The 24216-nt window shown below is 42.1% G+C and overlaps 1 protein-coding gene and 1 pseudogene across 1 annotated transcript in view; both read left to right on the top strand.

Moving 5' to 3' along the window:
• The first annotated feature begins 930 nt into the window (after window positions 1–930).
• LOC138918707 (protein CDV3 homolog pseudogene) lies at window positions 931–4115 on the top strand (annotated as a pseudogene).
• Window positions 4116–7100: 2985 nt separating this feature from the next.
• Window positions 7101–24216, top strand: part of LCT (lactase) — a 46763-nt gene continuing 29647 nt past the window's right edge. The window contains exons 1-3 of the mRNA XM_014732446.3: window positions 7101–7865; window positions 18065–18144; window positions 20949–21032. Coding sequence (XP_014587932.2) covers window positions 7226–7865; window positions 18065–18144; window positions 20949–21032 — 804 coding nt within the window. The 5' untranslated portion in view covers window positions 7101–7225. The remainder of the gene's footprint in view (window positions 7866–18064; window positions 18145–20948; window positions 21033–24216) is intronic.

The following is a 24216-nucleotide window of genomic DNA, read 5'->3' as shown; positions in this document are numbered from 1 at the left end:
GCGGCAACCCACATGCCACAACTAGAAGGACCCACAACTAAAAATACACAACTATGTACGGGGGAGCTTTGGGAGAAAAAGGAAAAATAAAATCTTAAAAAAAAAAAAAAGCAAAAATAAATGAGACCACGTCAAACTAAAAAGCTTTTGCACAGAAAGGAAAATAAGAAAACGAAAAGGCAAACTACTGAAGGGAGAATATATTTGCAAACCGTATATTTGATAAGGGGTTAACATCCAAAGTATATAAAGAACTCATACACCTCAATTAAAAATTCCGATTAAAAAACTGGCAGAGGATCTGAGTAGACATTTTTCCAAAGAAGACGTACAGAAACCCAACAGGTACTTAAAAAGGTGCTCAACATCACTAATCTTAGGGGAAATGCAAATCAAACCACACTAAAAGGCTATCATTAAAATGACAAGAAATAAGTGTTGGCAAGAATATGGAGCAAAGGGAACCTTTGTGCACTATCGGTGAAAATGTAAATTGGTGCAGCCAGTATGGAGGTTCCTCAAAAAACTAAAACTAGAACTACCAGGCTCCCTCCTGCACGCGCCCCCGCTAGCCGAGCACTGTCGCCGGAGCCTCTGGCTCGCGCGATCCTCTGCCCCTCTGGCTGCAGGGCGGGCGGGATCCTGCCCCGCGGGGGAGGCGGCGGCCGCAGCGCGCGAGCCCCTCGCAAACCTCACCGCCGCCCGCCCGCCTCCACCCCGAGCTCCGAGCCCCGCGGGCCGTGCCCGCCGCCCGCCCCACCCAGGCGGCCCGAGGAGGCCGCGGCCGCGGCCGAGACGGAGGAGCGGAGCCTGGACAACTTCTTCGCCAAAAGGGACAAAAAGAAGGAGCGGAGCAGCCGGGCGGCGCCGGGGGAGCAGCGGAGCCGCGGGCGCGGCGGGCGGCGGGGGCTGTGGGCTCCGGGGCCGCCACCAAGGCCGTGACGAAGGAGGAAGATGAGTGGAAAGAATTTGAGCAAAAAGAAGTTGATTACAGCTGCCTGAGAGTTCAGGCAATGCCAATATGTGAAAAGGAAGAAAAGGATAATGAAAAGAGAGAAGGCCCGGGTGATAAGTGGGAAGGAGGTGGAGGTGGTGGTGTAGAAAAATCTTCAGGTCCCTGCAATAAAACAGCTCCGGGGCAAGCACCTCTTGCTCCAGGAACTGTTACAGAAACCCCCAATCCGGCAATGACTAGTGATCTGTATAGGCCTCCCGGGGCGAGATTAACCACAACAAGGGAAAAAACACAAGGACCACCAGAAATAGACAGCGACACACAGTTCCCATCCCTGCAACCCACTGCCAAGCATGTGGGGAGCCGGAAGGATAAAGAGATGGAGAAGAGCTCTGAAAGTAGTCAGACACGGAATGAGACATAGGGATGAGCTTTCAAAAAGCCAGGCCCTTAAACTGCAGCTAGACAACCGATGTGCTGTGCTGGAAGGTCAGAGAAGCAGCCGCGCACAGTCCAGTTAAGGAATGGCCTGTGCTAACCCTGCTAAGATAACCGGACCACGGCTAACCACCAGGAACAGCCGTCCTCAGCCCATCTCTGCTGGCTCTACACCTGAGGCAGACCACTCACTGTAAGTGACTGGCGCTATTGTGCTGGAAGCTTACTGCTCTCTATGTGTATCGGATTTAGGGGGATTTTCCTCGCTACAGAAATGTGTGAACTAGATTCAACAGTGTTCTTTCATAATTACTCTGCAAATACAAAACAAAAACTGCAGCCACTGGTCATTACAAAATCTTTGTGTGTTCGGATACAGAGCCTTGGTAAGGGCTGACTCCCTAGGTTTGCTGGCACTCGTGGACTTTGTGTGGATCACAACTTCTGGATGCGAAGGTTACAGCTATTAAGTGTCGATGTGAAACTTGAAACCAGCTCTACTGGATTCCTATCAGAAATCCTGCAGAAAGTCAGCCATTGGGTTTCTGATCTGCTGTAAAAGAGGAAGATTTAAGTGACCTTAATTAACCTGTGCCCCACCCTCCAGGAGCGTTCTGTCGTGGGCTCTGGCTGTATTAGACTTCCGGAACGTACGGCTTGCAAAAGAACCAAGGTGTTCAGATACTCTGTATAGGGTTGTAATTTATAATTTAAACTTTGAGTTGTATTCTGAGGTAACCACAAATTAAATGCAACCAAAAACTTGGGTCGACCAAGTGGGAAAGGGCAGAATCTTGTTTCTTTTAGTAATTTTTTATTTGGGTAGTGCTTTTTCTGTGTTCCACATTAAGGCCTTGTTTTTGCTTTGACTTGGAATGAGTCCTTTGACAGAGCATATTGCTTGGTTAGGTAAGTAACCTGAAATATGCATTAGAATTGTGAAATGTCTTGTGAATTTGCCCCCTAGAGTGGAACCAAATAGCCTTTGGTATAAAGGGCGGTGGATGCAGCGGGCTCTACTTCAGGTGCTGCCAAAGCCTTTGTGATCAGGTCAAAATGGTAGAGTGGACTGCCGTGGAACGAGCGTGGCTTTGCTCTGGCCGAGGGATTCACTGCCCTGTCCTTAAAAATTCAGAGCAACGCAAGCAGAATCTCAACCTAAACCCCACTTAAGTGTCATGGATCTTGTCTGATCTTTGCCAAGAATTCCAGATACTTGTGCCCAGATTTTTCAGGTGTTGAACATTCCGTACGTGCAGTGATTGTCCCACCTTAGCTCTGTTATCAGCCTTCTGGTGTGTCTTTACGTTGTTCATTTGGAGAGTCAGGGACAAAAGACAGGTGAGGTAGCACTTCTGTTTTTCATAATTACAGCTTAAACTATCCAGTAGTTTTTAGCCCCTGAAAGGGACTGCAGGAAGCTACCCAGGATTCCTGAAAGGTCTTTCCATCTAACGAGACAGTCTGGTCATTTCCTAGTTTTGTGTCTTTGGTTCGATAGAAATATTTCACAGTGCTGTGTGACCACTTGGTGCAGAGTCGGGGTTTCTCTGTGATAAATCCCTTTGCCAAATGCCAGAGTTGCAGACTTGCTACTGGCGAGAGTGAAGCGAATGGGTGAGTAAAACTCTCCTGCTGGGGGAGCATTTCCCTGTAGGAGTTCAGTCTTGATGAAAGTGTCCATGCGGGACTAGGCCTCCTCGGAGGGTCATAGTATCTCCTGGCGGGACCTGCCACCCATAGCTGGGCAGTCATGGTGGTGTTCTCTGAGGGGACAGGAAGACGGCTGCCCTCCGACATGGGTGAGCAGCTGCACCAGCCAAGGAGTGGTTGGCTGAGTAAGTGAGAAGTGAGCGATTCTTGGTTAAAGTGAAGACTTCATTTGGGAACCAAAAGCTTAAACAATCTCTTGGACCTTGAGCCATGTGTTTCCCCAGAAAAGTATGTATTTTTTTCTAGCGAAATTTTGTTGGGGGTTGTGTTATTGAAGAATGAACTGAGTTCAATATGTGGAACTGGTATTTAACGGTATACTGTTCCAGAAATCTGAAGACCTTCAGGAGATTTAAAATTCTAACTCGTTATAACTTTTTAAAAGATTGTGAAATTATCAAAATGCACATGAATCAAGTTTTAATATACTGTATGATGGGTGGATGAGGCTGTCCATTGTACCATTTCTTTCTTTGAATTCTCAGGCATGGTTTGGCAGTGCAAGAACTCTGTAACATTAACGAATTCAATAAAAAATAAATATATGGAAAGAAGAAAAAAGGACTGCCATATCATCTAGCAATTCCACTTTGGGTTATTTATCTGAAGAAAATGAAAACACTAACTCAGAAAGATATCTGCACCCCCATGTTCATTGCAGCATTATTTACAAGAGCCAAGACATGGAAACAACCTAAGCTTCCATCAATGGATGAATGGATAAAGAAAAGGTGATACATATACAATGGAATATGATTCACCCATAAAAAAGAAAGAAATCTTGCCATTTGCAACAACATAGATGGACCTTGAGGGCATTAAGCTAAGTGAAATAAGTCAGAGAGAGAAAGACAAGTACTGTATGATCTCACTTATATGTGGGAACAGAAAAAACAAACCCAGGTACAGAGAGCAGACTGGTGGTTGTCAGAGGCAGGGGTGAGGCATTGGTGAAGTGGATGAAGGTGGTCAAAAGTACAAATTCCAGTTATAAATAAATAAGTCATGGAGATGCAATGTACAGCACGGTGACTGCAGTTAATAATATATTGGATATTTGAAAGTTACTAAGAGAGTATATCTTAAAAGTTCTCACCACAAGAAAAAAAAATTTGTAATTACGTGTGGTGATGGATGTTAACTAGACTTGTGTGGTGATCTTTTCACAATATATAGAAACATCAAATCATTATGATGTACACTTGAAAGTAATATAATGTTATATGTCGATTATATCTCAATTTTTAAAAATTAATTTAAAAAAGAAGCTATGCTTTATAACTTTGGGATTGAAGGGGCTTTTTAAAACAATATGTAAACACAGAAATCGTAAAGAAAAAATTAATAAATTTAATTTATTGAATTTATAAAATTTAAAACTTTAAAAATTAGAAAGCAACGCTACAAATTGAGAAAATGTATTGTCAAGCTACACAACAGAGAAGGGATTAATATCCAGAAAAGATAAGCTACACATGAGAAGAATATATTTCCAGTATATATATATATTGAATTTAAATATATATATATCTTTTCAATTTATAATGGGAAAAAGATTATTTTCCCAAAATAGATACAGAGCATATACAAATCAATTTAAAAATCGTAGAAAATTCTAAAAACACTTTAAAGTTTGATACAATTATGCATTGGTGGGTTTGAGGGAAGTTTGATATTGTCGTACGCTACTGGTAGGACTGTAAATTGGGACAGTCCTTTTAGGGAAAAATTTTTCAGTACCATTAGAAGTTAAAATATGACTACCTTATCACCCAGGAATTGTACTCTTCAATATCTTCCCTAAAAAAAATCTACAAGTGTATAGAAAAACACATATACAATGACATTCATTGTGACGTCTGGGACACTGAAAGTGAAAAACAACCTAAAACCTGATCAACAAAAGAAGGATCATGTAAGGTCATAAAATGCAGCTCTTGAAAAGAATAAGATATATTAATATTTACACAATGTGGAAAGATCTCCAAGGTGTAGTATAAGGTGAAAATACCAGTTGTAGACCAATATTCACATTGTACTACCATTTATTTTATAAACTAGTTACACAAAACTATATGTTCTTCATGTACATATATATGTAATAAATATATAGAAAAATAAACTAATAATGGTGGATAGTTCTTAGGAAGTAGCTGGAATTAGGTACAAGGCAAATGGAACTATTATTTTATCTGAATTTTAAAAAATATGTATGAGAATGCATTATTTAATACTGGTATAATTAAAATATATAATTTTAAAGAAATCACAATGATTATAAACACAGGAAACTGAAAATGGTATATTGATATGAAGCTGTCAGGGCCATCTTGAAAGTGCCACTAAGTGAAATAAACCTATTTCTATTTAGAATATATATTTATATCTCCAAGAAAATTCCAGGAAAAAGAATGATAGGAGAGGCCACGTCCTGTCATAAAGTGGAAAGTACTGCCTATGTGGTATTGCACAGGAATAGATAGTTAAGCAGTAGAAAGTCCAGAAACGTCTACATCTATGTAGATATTTCGTTTCTGATAAGGCGGCATTTCAAATAGTGGGGGAAAACGGCCTATTCAACAACATCTTAGAAATTGATAAGCCCTGCCACGCAACATACACAAAGTGAAAATTCAAGGTGGGCTAAGGATCTAAAAGTTAGAAACAAAAATAAGGAAATAATAAGTTTGACATTAGATTTTAAAACCATGGTACCACATACTGTACCTTGAAAGACTCCATAAACCAAATTAAAAGACTGGGGGAAAATTTTCTTTCTATCATGTTTTAATACGTGATATCCAAACTCGATTAAGAGTTTTCATGTCGGTAATAAGTTAAAATAATAAAAATGTACAAAGGATATGATCATAAATCTCAGAAGGAAAACAAGTAGCCCGTTAACATGAAGAGCTATCCTTCTAAGCAGAAAAATGAGAAATCAACAAGGAGATAATATTTTCATTCTTCAAAGTGTCAAAAATGTTTTATGACAGCTGTGAGCAAAGCAGAGAAATTTAGGCATGCTTCTAACTGTAGGTAGGATTTAGATTTGAAGAAGCCTGTTTTGGAAGTCTATTTGGATCTCAGTCAGAATTCTAAATGGATCTGCCATTGAGTCAGCAACTTAATTTCTAAGAATCTTAGTTTAAAGAAACGGTCATCACACATGTGGACAAAGATGTACAGATACAGATATTCATTTGTAACACATTAAAATTAAGAACCAACCACTGTTCAATATGCAAGAGGTTAAATTATGGTACATCCTTACTGTGGAATGCTATGCATTCGTTAAAAAGAGGTGGGTCTATATATTGTGATATAGACAGAGCTGCAAGAACTATCAAGTGAAAAAAGAAGGCTGAGAAACAATACATAAAGCATAATCCCATATATGTTAGATTATATTATATATTTTAAATGTTATATGCTTACATGTGTTTGCATTTGTATATGTGTAATAATAGCTATCATTGAGTTGCCTTGTTCTAAACGTGCTAAAGAATGACTTCATTTAATACTCACAACCTACCATCCCCATTCTACAGATGAGGAAACAGAAGCACAGAGAAATTAAGTAACTTTCACCAGACGAGATTTAAACCCGGGCATTCCAACTCCTGAATAACCATTAAGCTACAGAGAAAGAAAACTGGAGGAAACCGTGTTGGCAGCGCTTACGCTAGGAAGGGGAGGAGGAGGAAGAGGAATTCGGAAGTTTTTCCCATGTTTCCATATCGTTTGAATCTTTTACAAAATGTGTTCATCATTTACTTACACATTTTTAAGGAGGAAAAAATGTTTGTCAAGGGACTCACTTGTTCTGTTGTGTAAACAAATTTTAAAATAATTTGTAAGTAAGACAAAAATGTGGAGAACTCTTTCGCTTCGGGCATGTTCCAGGTTCTTCTGCTTGAATTGTGAGCCGCTTGAGCTGTCTGTGTTCTCTTTTACGAGCTTTAAATTTTTCGAGGTTAGATTAGTGAACCATGTACTCATTTCATTATCTTAGACAATCCAGTTAAATATTAAGTGTTAAAAATCACTTAATATTTTACAACCTCAGCTGTAGTTATAAAGGAGGGATTCCACGTACTTCCTATCAGTTCCTTGAAAATGGACCCGGCTTGGAGCTCCGTCTTTATCGTCCTCCTAAGTTTTTCATGCTGGGGGTTAGACTGGGAATCTGATCCAAATTTCATTTCAGCTGCCGGTCCTTTAACGAATGACTTGCTGCACGACCTGAGCGGTCCACCGGGAAACCGGGATTCTAACTTTGTAGCAGAAGATAAAAATATTTATGTTTGTCCCCAGCCACTGCCCGCTTTCCTGCCAGAGTACTTTAGCAGTGTTTATGCCAGTCAGATCACTCATTATAAAGTATTTCTGCCATGGGCACGACTTCTCCCAGCAGGAAGCTCCAAGAACCCAGACGAGAAAACAGTGCAGTGCTACCGGCAGCTCCTTGAGGCTCTCAAGGCTGCGCAGCTTCAGCCCCTGGTCGTCCTGCACCACCAGACCCTCCCAGGCAGCACCGTCCAGAAAAGTGAAGTCTTCGCTGACCTCTTCGCTGACTATGCCACGTTTGCCTTCCACTCCTTTGGGGACCTTGTTGAGATGTGGTTTACTTTTAGCGACTTGGAGGAGGTGATCAGGGAGCTTCCCCACCAGGAATCAAGAGCCTCGCGTCTCCGGACCCTCACTGACGCCCACAGAAAAGCCTATGAGATTTACCACGAAAAATACGCTTCTCAAGGTGAGTATACCTGACCCCGACGGCTGACCTGGGCAGCCTTCCTCAGCCACCTTTCCCCATCCTCCTTAAAGCAGGACTCGGCATTTCCTGCCCACTCACCTTCAATAATCCTATCATATCTATTCGTTAGTGAGAAATTAATATTGCATTGAAGATTTCCCGATGGAGAGAGGCAGGGGTGGCTTATATTGCATCATGCTCAGCATTTCCTTTTAAGCACCCCTTCCCCACCGCCACTGGCTATCTTTGTGTCCCCCTTCCTTCTCCAGTCCTGCCTCCCTGACTCTGCCAGGGCTTCAGGATTGTCCGTCCTCCCTCAGCCTCCCCCTTTTCTTATGCGAGGCACCTTATCGGTTCTAGTTGCAGCTTACATTCCAGCAGGGAAGACAGACAATTACAAAGATAAAATAATGATATTCTGATAGATAGTGAGAAGCACGTAATTGCAATTGTCCATATTCCTGCTTCACAGCTAATTGAGGTTCTGATTTAGTAGGTTTGGGCAGGACCAGGACATTTGTGATTTTAATAAATTACCTAGGGGCCAGCCCCGTGGCCGAGTGGTTAAGTTCACGTGCTCCGCTTTGGTGGCCCAGGGTTTCACCGGTTCAGATCCTGGGCACGGACATGGCACCACTCATCAGGCCATGTTGAGGCGGTGTCCCACATAGCACAACCAGAGGCGCTCACAACTAGAATACACAACTGTGTATGGGGTGGAAGCAGGGGATTTTGGGGAGAAGAAGGACAAAAAAAAGATTGGCAACAGATGTTAGTGTTTAAAAAACAAAAAAAAGTTTAAAAAAATAAATAAATTCCCTAAGTGAATCTGAGGTACACTAATTGTGAGAACTATTGGATTATATATGATTTCTTGTTTTTATTATATATTGTATGTATATTTGTATAGATAGCATATAATACATATATGCATACTTGTATATTCTACTTCTTAAAGATATTTTATGAGTATATTTTCATTTTATTAAAAAACTGAAAGCATAGTTTTCAATGGACTTATTCGTTCCCATCATATGAATGGATCATAGAGTTTTCAATATTTTTCTTTTTTATATACGTTTATTTAATTTTCACTATTACAAATTATGTTGCAATGAACATGAATATAAATCCTTGCCTACCTTCTGATAAATTCTTTCTGATAGATTCTTAGAATTCAACTTACTGGGTCCAAAAATGTGCATTCTTTAAGACTTTAAAGCATGTTGCTAAATTATCTTCCTGAAAAGTTGTAATAGTATATACCAACAGTTATAAAATTGTTCTTCTGACCCCACACAGCCTGTTTTCAATAATGTAATTATTTTTGTCATTGGTAATTTGACAGCTGAAAACTATTATCTCCTTAGATGCTTCATTTGCATGTGTTTGATTATAGAGAGATTAAACATTTTTTCTATGTTAAAAATAAAAGCAGGAGGGGCTGGCCCCATGGCCGAGTGGTTAAGTTCGAGTGCTCTGCTTTGGCGGCCCAGGGTTTCACCAGTTCAGATCCTGGGCACGGATATGGCACGGCTCATCAGGCCACGCTGAGGCGGCATCCCACATAGCACAACCAGAGGCACTCACAACTAGAATCTACACCTATGTACTGGGGGGCTTTGGGGAGAAGAATTAATTAATTAATTAATTAATTTAATTAAAGCAGAGCAAGAGAAGGAGTGTGAGTGGGGATGGGGGCCATTTCACATAAGGCTGTCAGGGAGGCTGTCCTCGCCCATCATTTGAGCAGACTGGAATGAAGGGAGGGACAAGCCGTGAGATCCAGAGAAAAGCATTCAGGCCAAGGGAAGTGTGTGAAACCCCTTCAGTGGGAGCAGGGGACGCCCAGCAGGCAGGTTAGTGAACCAGGAGTAGACCATAGGAGATGAGAGGATGCTGGTTTTGAAACTCGATTCTTTGGAAAGCCAGTCTTGGGGTCAGTGAGCAAATAAATATGTGTTGGCTGTTAATTCTACCAAAGAAGCACTGAGTAAATGAACTTTGAAAGAAAGCAAGACTGAACTTGGATCATCTCAAATAAAGGAAAATCTGTCTTATTTTGAGGGTAGATTCCACAGAATTATTTAAATTATAAAAGTATACATACATGTTTATTAAAATGTTTTGCATATTTCATTTTCAATCTTCACCAGGTTACTAAAGACGTTTCTTTTTTAAACTCATGTTTTCCTTCATTTCTTCATCTGCTCATTCCTCCTGTCCTTCATTTTGCGTTTCATCAAGATCACTAGCTTGCCGCCAATATAATACAGGATACAAAATAAATTCTCCTTTCAGTCTCCGTACTATTCCAAAAGACAGTTTTTCTTCTTTCTGTCCGTCTCTCATTCTCCCCTGCTTTTTTAGTCCAATCTCATAGCTTTGTTGTTCTTTTTAAAATATATCATTTAATATACACACAAAAGTTATATAACATATGTTGGTTAAAAGCAAAATAATAGAATAAATACCCACAGAGTGACCATTCAATCCAACAACTAAGATACAAGAGGAAATCACCTCTCATCAACTAGGATGTCTGTAATAAAAAAGACGGACCGTAACAAGCGTTGGCAATGGTGTGGAGGAGGTGGAACCCTCATACACTGCTGGTGGGAACGAACGATGGTGCAGCCCCTTTGGAAAACAGTCTGGCACTTCCTAAAACAGTTAAACTTTAGACTTACCGTATGACTCAACAATTCCTCTCCTAGGTATATATCCAAGAGAAATGAAAACGAATGTCCAGAGGAAAACTCATCACAAACTTGCATAGCAGCATTATTCATAACAACCCAAAGTGGAAACAACCCTAATGTCCATCAATTGATGGATAAACAAAATGTAGTACATACATACAATGCAATATGATTCAGCCACAAAGAGGAATGAATACCACAACATGGATGAATCTCGAAGACATTATGCTAAGTGAAAGCAGCCAGTCACAAAAGATCACATATTATATGATTTTATTTATATTAAATGAACAGAATAGGAGATTTCTAAAGTAATTAGCGATGTCTAGGGCTAGAAGAGAGAAATGAGGAGTGATGGCTAATGGGTACAGAATTTCTTTTTGGGTGATTAAAATGTTCTGGAATTAGATAGTGAAGATAGTTGCACAGTTTTGTGAATATACTAAAAAACACTAAACTGGGGGCCGGCCCCGTGGCCGAGTGGTTAAGTTCGTGTGCTCCACTAGGGCGACCCAGGGTTTCCCTGGTTCAGATCCTGGGCGTGGACATGGCACCGCTTGTCAGCCATGCTGAGGAAGCATCCCACATAGCACAACCAGAGGGACCTACAACTAGAATATACAACTGTGTACTGGGGGGACTTTGGGGAGGAGAAGAAAAATAAATAAATAAAGATTGGCAGCAGGTATTAGCTCAGGTGCCAATCTTTAAAAAAAAAACCAAACCACTAAACTGTAAATTTTAAAGGGATGAATTTTATGGTATATGAATTATATCTCAATAAAAAATGTAAGAAAAAATATGAGAGGGTTGACGGTTTATAAAACAAAACAGGGGCCGGGCCGGCTCCGTGGCCGAGTGGTTAAGTTCGGGCGCTTCGCTGCGGTGGCCCAGGGTTTGGATCCTGGGCGCGGATATGGCACCACTCATCAGGCCACGTTGAGGCGGCGTCCCACATCCCACAGCTAGAAGGACCTGCAACTAGGATGTACAACTGTGTACAGGGGTGAGTTGGGGAGATAAAGCAGAAAAAAAAAAGATTGGCAACAGTTGTTAGTCCAGGTGCCAATCCTTAGAACAAAACAGGGGCCTGCCTGGTGGCGCAGCGATTGAGTGCGCACGTTCTGATTCAGCGGCCTGGGGTTCGCTGGTTCAGATCCCGGGTGAGGACATGGCACTGCTTGTCAAGCCATGCTGTGGCAGTTGTCCCACGTATAAAGTAGAGGAAGTGGGCATGGATGTTAGCTCAGGGCCAGTCTTCCTCAGCAAAAAGAGGAGGATTGGCAGCAGATGTTAGCTCAGGGCTAATCTTCCTCAAATAAATTAATTAATTAATTAAATAAATAAAACAAAAGAAACTACAGCTTACATCTACCTATATATTCCTTCCTATCCCACCTCCCATTCTTCTCCCCTGCACCACCCCAGGCCACCACTATGTTAAATATTCTGTTTATCATTGCATGGCTTTTTCTTCTCATTTGGTGTCCACCATGACTTAAAGGTCAAAGCCAAACATTTGAAATAATATTGTTTTTAATTATATAAGAGGTGGCATTTTAGCAAATAAAGCATATTCACTATGCTTTTTTAAAAATATGTTAAAGAACTAAGTTCCCATTTACTGCCAGTTAGAAAATAAGCAATATGAAATGCAGTTCTGATTTTTTTCATAGGCATTTTTAGGGGCCAGCCCCATGGCCAAGTGGTTAAGTTCTCGCACTCGGCTTTGGTGGCCCAGGGTTTTTAACTGCTTCAGATCCTGGGCACGGACCTAGCACTGCTCATCAAGCCACGCTGAGGTGGCGTCCCACATAGCAGAGCCAGAAGGACCTATAACTAGAATATACAACTATGTACTGGGGGGACTTTGGAGAGAAGAAGAAAAACAAAACGAAACGAAAAAAAGAAGATTGGCGACAGATGTTAGGCTCAGCTGCTAATCTTAAAAAAGAAAAAAAAGAATTTTTATCAGGGTATGAGTTACATATAGTGAAATGCGTAGATCTTAATTTTACAATGTGAGTAGTTTTGACAAAGACATACACCCATGTAACTCATACCCTTATTAAGATATAAGATATTAACCAAAACCTCAGAAAATTTCCTTCCTGATCAACTGTACCCTTTCTTAATCAATCTTTACCCCCAGGAGCAACGGCTGATCTGATTTCTATCAGCAAAGATATGAATGGAATCATACAGTATGTCATTTTTTGAGTCTGTCTTCTCTCATTCAGCATAATGTTTGTGAGATTCATTCATTTTGTTGTTGTATTAGTAATTTGCTCCCTTTTTCTTTTAAGTAGCATTCACCCCAAAACAGTTGAGGGGCATTTGGGCTATTTCTAGTTTATCCATTATGAATAAGGCTGCCATGAACAGTCTTGTACAAGTTTTTGTGTGGATAGGTTTCATTTCTCTTGGATAAATACCTAGGAGTGGAATTCCTGGGTCATAGACTAGAGCTGTATTTGCCTTTTTAAGAAACTGCCCGTTTTCCAAAGCAGCTGTTCCATTTTACACTCCCACTAGCAGAGTATGAGGGTTTCAGTGGCCCCACATCCTCGCCAACATTTGGCGTGGTCACCTTTTCTATGTTAGCCATTCTGATTGTATCTCACTGTAATTTCCATTACTTTTTAAAAATATGATTCCTATCCCAAGTGCGTATGTTCTTAAACAATATAGTATTCAATTTTGCTTAGTTTGCTTTTGAGCACCATAGAAGAGTACTGTCTTATGCTTTTTGTGGTCCTATAAGACTTTCTTTTTTTCAGACAAAATTGTTTCCAAGACTTATCCATGTTATTGAATATATCTATAGTATATTCTTTTTCACTGCTATATAATATTGCACTGTGTGACTAAACCACATTTTATTAATTCGTTCTCCTGCTTATGGACCTTTGAATTGTTTTCAAGTTTTGCTGTTATGAACATAGCTGCTATGAACATTCTTGTACACATTTCTTTCTGTGCACATGCAACAGTTTCGCTTGTGTCTATACACAGGTGATAGCTAATTGTGGGGGATACAAATATTTAGCTCTGAGAAGTAATGTAAAATGGTTTTCACCTGTGGTTGTACTAATTTACAATCCCATTAGCAATGTGTAAGAGTTCTTGTTGATCCTCTCCAACACTTGTAATTGCCAGAATTATAAATTTTTGCCAGTCGAATGGATTTAAAAATATTTCTTTATGATCTCATTTACCTGATTACAGAATAAAGTACCACTTTCATCATATCATATCAAAGTTACATACTATCAACATGATTTATACTGTTGATGTTAACCTTGATCATCTGGCTGACGTAGTGTTTGTCAGATATCTCCCTGGTAAAGTTACTCTTTTTTCCTCCTTCCCATACTGTACTCTTTGGAAGGAAGTCACCACACACAGCTCACACTTAAGGAGTGGGGAGTTATGCTCCCTCTAATAAATAACTTTTAAAAGTTTGTTTCTAAACTTAACCAAGGAGGCAAAAGACTTGTGCACTGAAAACTTTAAAACATTGCTGAAACAAATTAAACAAAAATAAATGGAAAGACATATCTTGTTCATGGATTGGAAGACTTGTTGTTGAGATTTCAATACACCCTAAGGCAATCTATAGATTCAATGATATCCCTATCAAAATCCCAATGACAATTTATACAAAAATAGAGAAATCCAACCTTAAATACATATGGAATCTCAAGGGACCCCAAACAGCCAAAACAATCTTGAAAAAGAAGAACAAAGTTAGAGGACGCACACTTCCTGATTTCAAAACTAACTACAAAGCTACAGCAATCAAAACAATGTGGTACTAGCATAATGACAGACATAGAGACCAGTGAAACAGAGCAGAAAGCCCAGAAATAAATCCTCACCTATATAGTCAAATGATTTTTGACAACAGTGCCAAGAACAATCAATGGGGGAAAAGACAGTCTTTCTGACAAATGATGCTGGGAAAACTGAATATCCACATGCAAAAGAATGGAGTTGGACCCCATTACCTTACACCATATACAAAAATTAAATGGATCAAAGACCTGAACATAAGAGCTAAAACTAAAACTTTTAGAAGAAAACATAGGGGAAAAAACTTTGTGACACTGGATTTGGCAATAATTTTTTAGCTATGACACTAACAGTACAGACGACAAAAGATAAAATAGATAAATTAGACTTCGTCAAAATTAAAAACTTTGTACATCAAAGGACACTATCAATAGAGGGGAAAAGAGACCTACAGAATGGGAGAGAACATTTGCAAATCATATATTTGATAAGGGATTAATGTCCAGACTATATAAAGAACTCCTTCCTCAATAACAAAAAAACAAACAACCTCATTAAAAAATGGGCAAAGGACTTGACATTTTTCCAGAGAAGGTATGCAGATGGCCAATAATTACATGAAAATATGCTCTAAATCAACAGTCATTAGGGAATGCAAATCAAAACCACAATGAGATACCACTTCATACCCATTAGGATGGCTACAATTTAGAAAAAGCAGGAAATCACAAGTGTTGGTGAAGATATAAAGAAATTGTGATCCTTGTGCATTGCTGACAGGAGTGTAAAATGATGTAGCCATTATGGAAAACCATTTGACATTTCCTCAAGAAACTAAACATAGAATTACCATATGATCTAGCACTTGTGGGTATATACCCAAAATAATCGAAAGCAGGGACTTGAACAGATACTCATACACCCATTTTCATACCGGCATTTTTCACAATAGCCAAAAAGTGGAAATAACCCAAATGCCCATAGATGGATGGATGGATAAACAAAATGTGATATATACATACAAAGGGATATTATTCAGCCTTAAAAAGAAATGAAATTCTGACATGCTACAACATGGATGAACCTTGAAGGCATTATGCTGAGTAAAATAAGCCAGACACGAAAGGACAAATATTGTATGATTCCACCTATATGAGAGACCTAGAATAATCAAATTCAAAGAGACAGAAAATAGAATAGTGGTTACCAGGGACTGGGAGAAAGGGGAAATGGGGAGTTGATGGTTCAATGGATGCAAAATTTCAGTTTGGGTTGATGAGAAGTTTTGGAGATGGATAGTGGTGACAGTTACACAGTATGAATGTACTTAATGCCATTGAACTGTACACTTAAAAAATGTTAATGGTAAATTGTATGTATATTTTACCACGATTTTTGAAAAGTTCTTTTCTAATCTTTCTATATGTGTTATTATAAACCTCCTATTGATATGTTCAATGTGTTGCCACTATGAAGGATACAAAAGAAGAGAGGATTCTCGGCAGAGAGTTGGAGGAGAGTGACCATCCCTCTCATGGGAAGAGTAGAATTGCGCACAGCATCCATCTTTGTACAACACTGGGACACAATCCAGAACAGTAGTAATCCCCGCCCCACCCTTGGCAATAGTGGCTTGAAGCATTGATATTGGCACTTCAATATTGGCCAGATTACTTCTATTGAAGCATTTGGGGCAAAGGGAAAGGATCAATGAAAAGGGGCTATTTTGTGTAGATGAATTTACGGAGGAACGACTTCCCTTTGTGGTGGAAACAGAAATGAGCTTATCCTTTAGAGAGGCCTAGTAATGCCTCCGAGGGACGTGAACTTACACGGTGCTTTGCAGTGATTTTCTCCACAGGCTTACAACAGTTAGTTCTCACCCCACAGCAAATGCTGGTTTTGAGTTCTATAGACATGAATACCTGTCTTTAACCATATCCAGCCAAAATTACAAGATGTTTTAAACCATAGTAATCATGCCCCTTCCAGTCCCTCAGGAGACATGAACTGCAAGCTGAAAGTGAGAATCTAATTTTGAGTAATCTGCATTTGACATTATTTTAAAAAGTATAGGGGCTGGCCCGGTGGCACAGTGGTTAAGTTCGCACGTTCCACTTCAGCGGCCTGAGGTTTGCCAGTTCAGATCCTGGGTGTGGACCTACACACTGCTTGTCAAGCCATGCTATGGCAGGCACCCCACCTATAAAGTAGAGGAAGCTGGGCACAGATGTTAGCTCAGGGCCAGTCTTCCTCAAAAAAAAGAAGAGGATTGGTGGCAGATGTTAGCTCAGGGCTAATCTTCCTCAAAAAAAAAAAAGTATTGTTTATGCTCGCACTGGGAACAGGTTGGGATCCACCTTGGAGAAGTTTGATAATTTTGTATGATATGAGAATTTCTGGAACTCCAGGTACATTTGTTCCACTCTAATTCTAAAAACAGCTTGCAGAGTCAGATAGAAATGATTTGTGAGCTAATTGTGCTTAGGGATTAACTGTACTCTTGTTTCATTGCATTGATCTAGAGATGATACTAAATTGCACATTTTAAAATGTTCAGCACCAGCTGACAACATATGTTCTATGTGTGCTGACGTGGTGATAGACCAAAGCATGGAAATGTGTGAAAGGTGAAATGGAACCATCGGGCACAATCATTGAATAACCGGAAAACAGCGATATCTTATCAGAACGAGGACTAAATGTCTCTGTGATAGCCCCTGCTCAGATTTCAAAGTTCCATTACACTTTCAAAATAAGCACTTTTGCAGTTGGCAGTGGCGTGGTTTCACTGGCTGGGGCTATCTTCCTCTTGCATAGAATCTGGATAAAGAGAGAAATGAGGCCAAGAGTCTTAGAGTTCAAGTCTCAAACTCTGGTTTTCTACTATTTTTGTTTAGCGTTTCCCAATCACAGATCTGAGCACCTGCTCTGCACTCCTAGGCTTGATATTTGCAGGGAGTCAAGAAATGCTTAAGTTTCCTCCTCAAGGTGCATACAATCCAGTGAGAAAGAAAAAGACTCATGTGCGTCCAAGAGTTAGACACCGATACAAACAACTGAGGACTCCCAAGGGTTTCTCAAATTGTGGCCTGAGGACCACGGCATCAGAAGCACTGGGCAGCTTGTTAAAATGTGCTCTTTCTTGGGCCCACCCCGGGCTGCTGCCAAGCACGGCAGGTGGTTCTCATGCACGCAAGCGGGAGCACAAGTGTCAGGTAATCAAACATCAGCACAAGTGAGCACAAGCTGCGCACATTTGTATTTTCTTCGTTCCCCTCTCAATGTGCACTAGGGACTGAACTGACGTTTGTGCAGTGAAATAGGACAGGTGACAGCAGCTGCCTGAGAGCATACTTGCCTTTAAAAAGAAGTTGAGGAAGGCGTTCTCCCCTTACAGCCTTTCACATTGCGGGAGGCGGGGCAGCGGAACTGCTTTTCTTCTTCTAAAAGACTTTTTTACAAGTGCCCTGCCTTTCAGAGTCCTGACTTACATGAAACATCCTCTCAAGGGATCTATTTTTTTAAGCCGTCTTGTTTTCTTAATTCTTTCAGCTGGGCTAAAGTCATGTGAGTGATTTCTTCAGAAATCTTTTTTAAAGTCGGTGAAGTGGAATAGGAAATGATAGGAAATGAGGCCCCAGGTGGCCTCCGCGGTCACAGCCTCGCTCACCTGCGGCTCGTTCCTCTGGTTGGTTTCAGGCGGCCGGCTCTCCGTGGTCCTGCGAGCTGAAGCGGTCTCGGAGCTCCTGCTGGAACCGTCCACGTCTGCGCTTGCCAAGGTGATGACAGCCCACAGAAATAGCATCTGTAACATCTGAGGAAAGTTGCGATTTTAATTTTAAAAAACAAGAGAAGTTTTTGTCTCTTGGTCCGACGTCGTTTATAAATGCCTCTTCTGGGTGGTGTACATTCTCTAGATTCATAATTACTTTGAAACAGAATCTCATTTGTTGTAGCCCCAGCTCTTGCTTGGTCAAATGTCAGCTTTTGTCCACACAAAGAAGTCAAATGCCTCTGCTTGGTCTGATTTTTTTTAGCAAAAGAGTCCAAAATAGATTATTAGAAGAGATGTCAGTTTGTAGCAAAAAAAAGATCCTAGGGTAAAGGGTTTTTTTTTTTTTTTAAGATTGGCACCTGGGCTAACAACTGTTGCCAATCTTCCTTTTTTTTTTTAAGGATTGGCACCTGGGCTAACAACTGTTGCCACTTTTTTTTTTCTCCCTGCTTTATTTCCCAAACCGCCCCCCACCCCCCGCCCCCAGTACATAGTTGTATATCTTAGTTGCAGGTCCTTCTAGTTGTGGGATGTGGGACGCAGCCTCGCTGCCTCAACGTGGCCTGACGAGCGGTGCCATGTCCGCGCCCAGGATCCGAACCCTGGGCCGCCACAGCAGAGCGCGCGAACTTAACCACTCGGCCACGGAGCCGGCCCCAAGGGTTTTTTTTAAATAACATACTCTCTAGAGTACCCATCATGGTTTCTACCTCCTCTAAATATAACTTTTTAACTATAATTTTTACAAGAAAAGTGAAATCCTCTGAGAATTAAACAGCCTTGGCCTGTGTAACATTGGCTGCCGAGCAGCATGGAAAGTCATCAGAAAAAACAGCTGGTTTCTGTAGTTTTGTGGCCTTGACAGGGTGTTGTCCAGATACCAGTGCTGTACAACAGATCTGCTTTCGGTGCTGACGGGGCCCCACATGTCAGGGTCCAGTCTTCAGATTTATCACCTCAGGAACTTAAAATCCAGACGCGATAAGGTTCTAACCAGCTCCAAGGCTGATAGGAGGGCGAAAATGCCGTCTAAATTAGTTTACAAGTGGCGGGAGATAACTGCTATCGGTTATGGACTCAGGAGACCAAAGTGCTGATCACGAAAGTGCTTTTCAAGCAATAGCCTTTGAACTGGTTTCTCTGCCCGAGTCCATGCCACGCAACGCTTCTGGATCATCTTCCAAAAGCACAGTTTTGCTCAACTGCCTGCTGGGGAGCTACACTCCCTTGAATGGGTGCAAATTCCTCAGAGACTTCCAGAGCGCAGCTCACTCTGCCTCTCTTGCTCTCTCTCTGGCCTCACCTCCTATTTGTCCCAGTGCATATGCTGTGCTTTCTTTCTACTCTCCTGCGTTCCCAGTCGGTGTCCTTCCTATCCTCCTAGGCTTCCTCAAACCTCTTCCAACAAAATTCTACCCATTCTAACGTCCACATAAATGTGCTCTCCTTCAGGAGGGCTCGCGTTAGAGTACTCCTTTGCTTGACCTGATGTGGTCTCTCCCCAACCGGAACCCTTAGCTGTTTGTTTAGACCAGAGCTTCCCAACCTTTGGTGTGTATCAGAACCCCTGGAGAGCTAGTGATGAACGCAGAGCCCAGGGCTTATTGTGAGGGACAATCCTGGGTAATCATAGGCTTCCCAAGTTCCCAGGTGAGTCAAATCCCCACTGGTTTGAGGACCACTGGTGTGGGCTTCTCTCCTAGCACTTCTTACTTTCTGCCTTTTCTTCACACAATCGGTGAATTTACTAACACTGTTTATTAAGCTTCTGGGGACATTACTCATCTTTAAACATGAATCCCCACCCACTATGCCCAGCACAGTGAGTTTCAAGAGTAGGAACTCAATGACTACGTGTCGTATGGAATTGACAAACAAAAGCCGGAGCTGAGAGGGCAGGTAGGGGAAGGTTCAAGGGGTTCTTGCCAAGTGGAACAATGTGTGGCATGTTTAGTAAACACGATAACTTGATTGGGAATGCCAGCGGTGAGTCAGTTATTGAGGGTCCACAGTGCACTTCGTTGTCACCAGATGCCGTTATCCACAGTCTTTGTCCTGAGGGAAGAGATGATCTGTGAGGGGTGAGAGACAGGTGATGACCTAGGGATGACAAGGATAGACATGGCTTGCTGAGAAGGGTGGGGAGAGTTTCACAGCAGTATCTTTATTTGTTTAGATTCTGTGACCCTGAAGTTCTTAGAGCATATGCAGGTCAAAGGGCAGAGGGGTCTGTCCAGGACCGTGAGAGGTGTGTTCTCAGATAATAGTATGGGGCAGGCTAAGGCCAACTGGGATGGACTTTAAACTGTAGTCTGAAAGTAGCCAGTAACTATAGCCTACAACTAAAACAAAACGCTAAACACCAGTAGTGTCATGGAGGGGCCCACGGGTAGCTGAGGGCTCCGTTGCCTCCATTCTGGCAAAGTTCAAGGGCCATGAGGAGGGTGCTGCCCGGGACAGGTCTGGCCTCTGACTCCTTTCCTTAGTGCTCACCCACTTGCTAGGAACCCACCATTTCTGGCATACACTACTTCATTCATTCATGCACTCATTCATTTAATCATACACGTGTATTGAGCACTCATTGTGTGCTGAGTACACATGATGTATTCCCAACACCACGCAGGCACACCGCACACACACACATTCTCACTCCATCCCTGGCTTCTCCTCTGCCTGCTTTTCCTTTGCAAAATCCCACTTTGGAATATTCAGTTTAGTGATAGGGGCAGAAACAAAGAATACTTTTGAGCAGTTCTTTGTCTTGAAATTGTTTATGCATTAATGACCCTATGTATTTATTTCTAGGAGGCTGTCGATTTCCTTTCTCTGGATTTGTCTTATGAATGCCAAAACGAAGCAAGTTTACTGCAGACGCTGAGTAAATTGCAGGTAATTGAGCCATTCCCCAAACCAATGATGAATAGCAAAGGTTTCTGAGAGCATTTTAGACATTTAATGCTTCGGCTGGTGTGTAAACTGAACTTCCACCAACATTCAGCAGACCTACCGAGTTGCATCTGGGGAGATTGCCACTGAAAACCTCACTAGAGGGGCCGGCCCCATGGTCGAGTGGTTAAGTCCGTGCGCTCTGCTTCGGCGGCCCAGGGTTTCCCTGGTTCAGATCCTGGGTGCGGACATGGCACACTCATCAGGCCATGCTGAGGCGGCATCCCACATACCACAACCAGAAGGACCCACAACTAAAATATACAACTATGTACCAGGGGGCTTTAGGGAGAAAAAGGAAAAATAAAATCTTAAAAAAAAAAAAGAAAGAAAGAAAAGACAAACCTCACTAGAGAACATTGGGAGGTTAGGCAGCCTTCCCTGGACAGGATAATGAGGGTTAGCTTGTTCAGGTAAACATTTACATGGCTCTTCTGCTCTCCCGTGTAGAAATCTACTGAGACTCAAATCTCCTGCATTCATTCTGAGATTAAAAAAGACATTTTATGGATGGTGGTCATGGTTGTACACAATGTGAATGTACTTAACGCCACTAAACTCTACACTTAAAAATGTTTAAGACGGTAAATTTTATGTTGTATGTATTTTATGACAATTTTTTTAAAAAGACATTTCACACCCAGGTCTACTGAATCACATGCCAGCTATTGGGACTTTCCTGTAAACTCAGGCCCCCTCTTCCTGTGGCCAGTATTGTTCTTCTCAAATCTAATGACTCTGACTCATTAGAGAAAATATGTTAGGCACCTCCTACCCAACTACTAGCTTTCTCTCCTGTACTTGGTCACTGCTGTTGACGGACGAACTAGGATCCAGCCCATCCCTAAGTCTATGTGTTTCCAGTGATCTGTGTAGGCACTGCTGCTTTTGCTGTCTACAAGTAAGAAGATGATCTAATCAAAGACAGCAGATGCATTCACAAGACGTTTGAGTAGAGCTGCCATGATTTTAGTGCCCGCTCGACACCAGGCACCGTGCGGGGCACTGTATCCTCACATTATCTCTATGCCGCACAGCACGAGATAAGAAACTTAACCAAGGTCAGACAATAGATGGTGAGCGTCAGAGCTGGGATGGGAACCAGGGCTTTCTCATGACACCACACTGCCCTTCCAAAACAAAATCCAAGGTGTTGGGAACATTATAACGAGAGTGGCATTTTTGAAAATCACGTATGATTTTAGTTGTTTTTGTAAATACCTTCTCACCCGAACACGAACTGACTTGACCCAGAGCCTGCACTTGTGGGCTTGCTACCCAGATTTCTGGGCCTTAAACAGCACAGCAGTGTCTTCAAGGCCTGCTGATGCCTGTGACGACTAAATCTGTCTTTGTCTTCCTCGAGGCATTCAAATAGAGCTCATGGCTAAGCTAATGGGTTCAGACACCACTGACATTTTAAAACCGTCTGGCTTATGCAGATGTGGCCTGCCTCAGAGAGGCAGCCAACAGAGCATTGCCTCGATTTCTGCTTGAGGATGTGGTTTACAGTATTTCGCTTTTTACCTCAAAATATTTTCAAGAAGATCTGCCCCCGTCCATGTCTGATAAAGCTGTGAATCCTCAGTCCGTTGCCGGCCAGCCAAAGAGTAAAAGTTTCCGGGGACAAGCCTAGCAGCCATTTATTACACCCTGCAGCGATTCTTTATTCCTTTTATTTCCTTAGGTAGGAATTAAATTCCAAATGTTGCACTTGACAGCTCATGCAGGATGACCACTGTCATCTTGCAGTGGTGAGGAGAGAACTGAGCCGGAGAGGAGACTGGGAGACTGTCCCTCTGGGGCATCCTTAGTTACACGCCTGGTAGCATTTCCCACACAGTTACCACACCTGAGTTCTCCCTGAGGAGAGGGCTGACTTGTGTCCACAGGAACCCGAATTGCGCTGCCCACAGCTTCCTTCCAAATACACCATCCCTCCTCAACCCAGGTCCCCCGCTCTCCTCTTGAAGCCTTCCCCCGTGGGCTGCAAGGGAGGAGTGTGAGGGCAGGACAGGGAGGAGCGGGGCCCTCTCCCATTCCCCTTTCCCTGCACGCTCCCCAGAGCACCTGCGTGCCCCTCTCTGAGCCTCAAGGACTCCTGGCTGCCGCTCCCTTCCAGCACACAGGCGTCTTAGGGCCGGAGGACACCCTCAGGCCCAGCTCATCCACAGGTTCTGAATTCTACAGGACGCGGATGAGGGGGTCCCACATCCACTTATCAGAAGGGGCTCTGCTCACCCAGCAGAAGGCCCCTCCAGCTCTCCAGTCCTGTGACAGCACACCCGCCCTCGCTGCACACTGATCTTGCCGAGGGAGAAAGCCTCGGTTCCCTTAGTAGTCTGGCTGTCCTGCGTTGACCAGCACGCAGAAAGAACAAGGCTGTGGGAATCTCAGCTCCGCTAACCGTGGTCCTGCATGACTGACTTGGCTTCTCAGAGCTCTCAGCACCTCATCTGTAAAGAAGGGACATTGTTACTCTAAGAAAATAAAGAACATGCCTGCCTACTTTTGAAGTAATTGCTATTGGTATCTCTCAGTGGCCTTGAACTCCTCAGAGGAAGACAAAGTTATTGTGTGAAAAATAATCAAACCCAACCATGCCAAGAAAGTAATTTAAAGTGAAGTCAAGCAACGTGTCAACCTAGAGATGTTTTCTTTGACACTGAAATGGCTAGACATGAAAGAAAAAATTACATTTTCTCCAGTTTTACTGAAGACAGCTCCTTTTATCTTTTTATTATGGAAAATGTCAAACATATCCAAAGGTAGAAAGAAAAGTATAATGAAGCCACCCCAGCTTCAAAAGCTGTCAACTGGTGGCTGATCTTGTTTCGTCTATACCCTGCCTTCCTGCTCCCAAACCAAATTGTTTTGAAGCAAACCCCAGACACCCATAAATATTATGATGGTGGCACCTCACTTCTTATAGTAACACAGGCCCCTGACGTGAATGGGTGGCCTTGCTCCTGGTCATAACACAGTGCCTGGTTCTAGGAGGTGCCTCATAGGCCTGAGATGAAGGCATGGATGGACCTGTCTCTTTGGTGGGGGTCAATGGGGAAGGCGGCTACGTTGTTGAAAGGTGTAGATCTTTGTCCCTCAGAATCTATAGGCAGTTCCCTTT

Source organism: Equus caballus, chromosome 18 (assembly GCF_041296265.1).
Source record: "Equus caballus isolate H_3958 breed thoroughbred chromosome 18, TB-T2T, whole genome shotgun sequence".
NCBI classification, from domain to species: Eukaryota; Metazoa; Chordata; class Mammalia; order Perissodactyla; family Equidae; genus Equus; species Equus caballus.
Note: the sequence above shows the minus strand (reverse complement) of the source record. Positions and strands in the feature narration are given on the sequence as shown.